Source organism: Austrofundulus limnaeus, unplaced genomic scaffold (genome assembly GCF_001266775.1).
Source record: "Austrofundulus limnaeus strain Quisiro unplaced genomic scaffold, Austrofundulus_limnaeus-1.0 Scaffold778, whole genome shotgun sequence".
Taxonomy (NCBI): domain Eukaryota; kingdom Metazoa; phylum Chordata; class Actinopteri; order Cyprinodontiformes; family Rivulidae; genus Austrofundulus; species Austrofundulus limnaeus.
In genome coordinates, this window is record NW_013953180.1 from 54644 (window position 1) to 56568 (window position 1925).

A 1925-nucleotide genomic window follows, 5' to 3' on the forward strand; every position below is an offset into this window, starting at 1 on the left:
ACTTGTGTCCATTCTTGTCCTGTCAGACAGTGGACTTGTGTCCATTCTTGTCCTGTAAGACAGTGGACTTGTGTCCATTCTTGTCCTGTCAGACAATGGACTTGTATTTTCAGATGCCAAGTGAACTGCATCATAGCGCACGAGCGAACCCCCCCGCCCCCGCCTGCACCAAACGGGACGAGATGGGACAGAAGAAGGTGGTTCTTAAAGAGACAGAGGCCAATTTCAAGGCGTTTAAAAGAGGAAGTGATGAGAAGATAAGTTTATTTTCTATTTAAACATAAAAACAGCATTTTAATAACAACTAAAGGTGACATAGATACTTTATTGTGGTATAGTATTTAAATATATGCCTGAGAAACATAATATTGGCCCTTTAATAATGAATCTTCTTCTTACACCAGAGTCAGTCATGGAGTTCCTCAGGTTTCAGTGCTTGGACCAATCCTCTTTACTTTATATACAGTATGCTTCCATTAGGTAAAGTTAATAATCAGCATGGGATAAATTTCCATTGTTATGCTGATGATACTCAGTTATATTTATCCATGAAACCTGATGAATCCAACCAGTTAGTACTAGTGAAAACTTTTTACAGATGTGATGGTATTAGATAAAACAAAACCCTCACCAGAGAGTGGTCCAAACTGTGGTTAAGCATCTTTAAAGCATCGGTCTTCAGGTCTGAGACAAACCTTTGGTACTCAGCGTTCTGAGGTTCGTGGTATGTCAGGATCTTCACACACTAGAAACAGAAATGAAATGGGTTGAAACCAACCTGCTGGGCCAGAACTGAACAGAACCTCTGTATGTTTTAGCAGACCTGTGGTGGGGTTTGGAAACTCTCTGTACCTGGAAGGCCTTCTTGGCCACTGCATCATCCTTGTCTCCACGGAACCATGGCTGCTGCTGTCTGGAGTTCAGGCTCTCAGCAAACAGGTCGATGTAAAAGAAGACGAACTGATGGTGAGGAAGGTCGGCCTCCCAGAAGTGAATCATTAACTTCCTGAAGACGTCCGGAGAGCAACAGACGAACATAACTGAAGAAAAAGAAGAGAGTCAGGGTGAACACCGACCTGGAAGGAACACTCAAACAGCTGCTAGACCTTATTGGTCCATACTTTCCTAACAGAGCACTTCGCTCTGCAGGTTTACTTGTGGTTCCTAGAGTTTCTAACAGTAGCATGGTTCTGCAGGAGGTTTCTTTCTGCTAAAGGGAGTTTTTCCTCTCCACTGTCTCCACTGTGCTGCTCAGGATGGAGACTGGAAGAGAATCAAGACAATCTGCTGCTTCTTTGTGTTTAGTTAAACACAGTCCTGCTTGGAGCCACAGCTCAGACTTTACAGCAGAACCATCAGAGATTAAACCTGACCTTTGACCCTCTGACCTTTGACCCTCTGACCTTTGACCCTCTGACCTTTGACCCGCTGAAATGTAACCATCTGACCTTTGACCCTCTGACCTTTGACCCTCTGAAATGTAACCATCTGACCTTTGACCCTCTGACCTTTGACCCTCTGACCTTTGACCCTCTGAAATGTAACCCTCTGACCTTTGACCCTCTGAAATGTAACCATCTGAACTTTAACCATCTGAACTTTGACCCTCTGACCTTTTGACCCTCTGAAATGTAACCATCTGACCTTTGACCCTCTGACCTTTGACCCTCTGACCTTTGACCCTCTGAAATGTAACCATCTGACCTTTGACCCTCTGACCTTTGACCCTCTGAAATGTAACCATCTGAACTTTGACCCTCTGACCTTTGACCCTCTGAAATGTAACCATCTGACCTTTGACCATCTGAACTTTAACCATCTGAACTTTGACCCTCTGACCTTTGACCCTCTGACCTTTGACCCTCTGAAATGTAACCATCTGACCTTTGACCATCTGACCTTTGACCCTCAGACCATCTCCGGTC

At 44.4% G+C, this 1925-nt stretch overlaps 1 protein-coding gene across 6 annotated transcripts in view; it reads right to left on the reverse strand.

Annotated features, from left to right (window-relative positions):
- The window catches only part of LOC106532490 (atrial natriuretic peptide receptor 1), a 33548-nt gene that overhangs the window by 19215 nt on the left and 12408 nt on the right, over positions 1-1925 (reverse strand). For all 6 annotated transcript variants that reach the window (XR_001312079.1, XM_014028549.1, XM_014028552.1 and 3 more), the window contains 2 exons: positions 853-1040; positions 632-745 (listed from right to left, as the gene is read on the reverse strand). Coding sequence is in view for 5 of the 6 variants with exons in the window: in XM_014028549.1 (XP_013884003.1) it covers positions 632-745; positions 853-1040 (302 nt within the window). In the remaining variant the exon portion in view is untranslated. The remainder of the gene's footprint in view (positions 1-631; positions 746-852; positions 1041-1925) is intronic.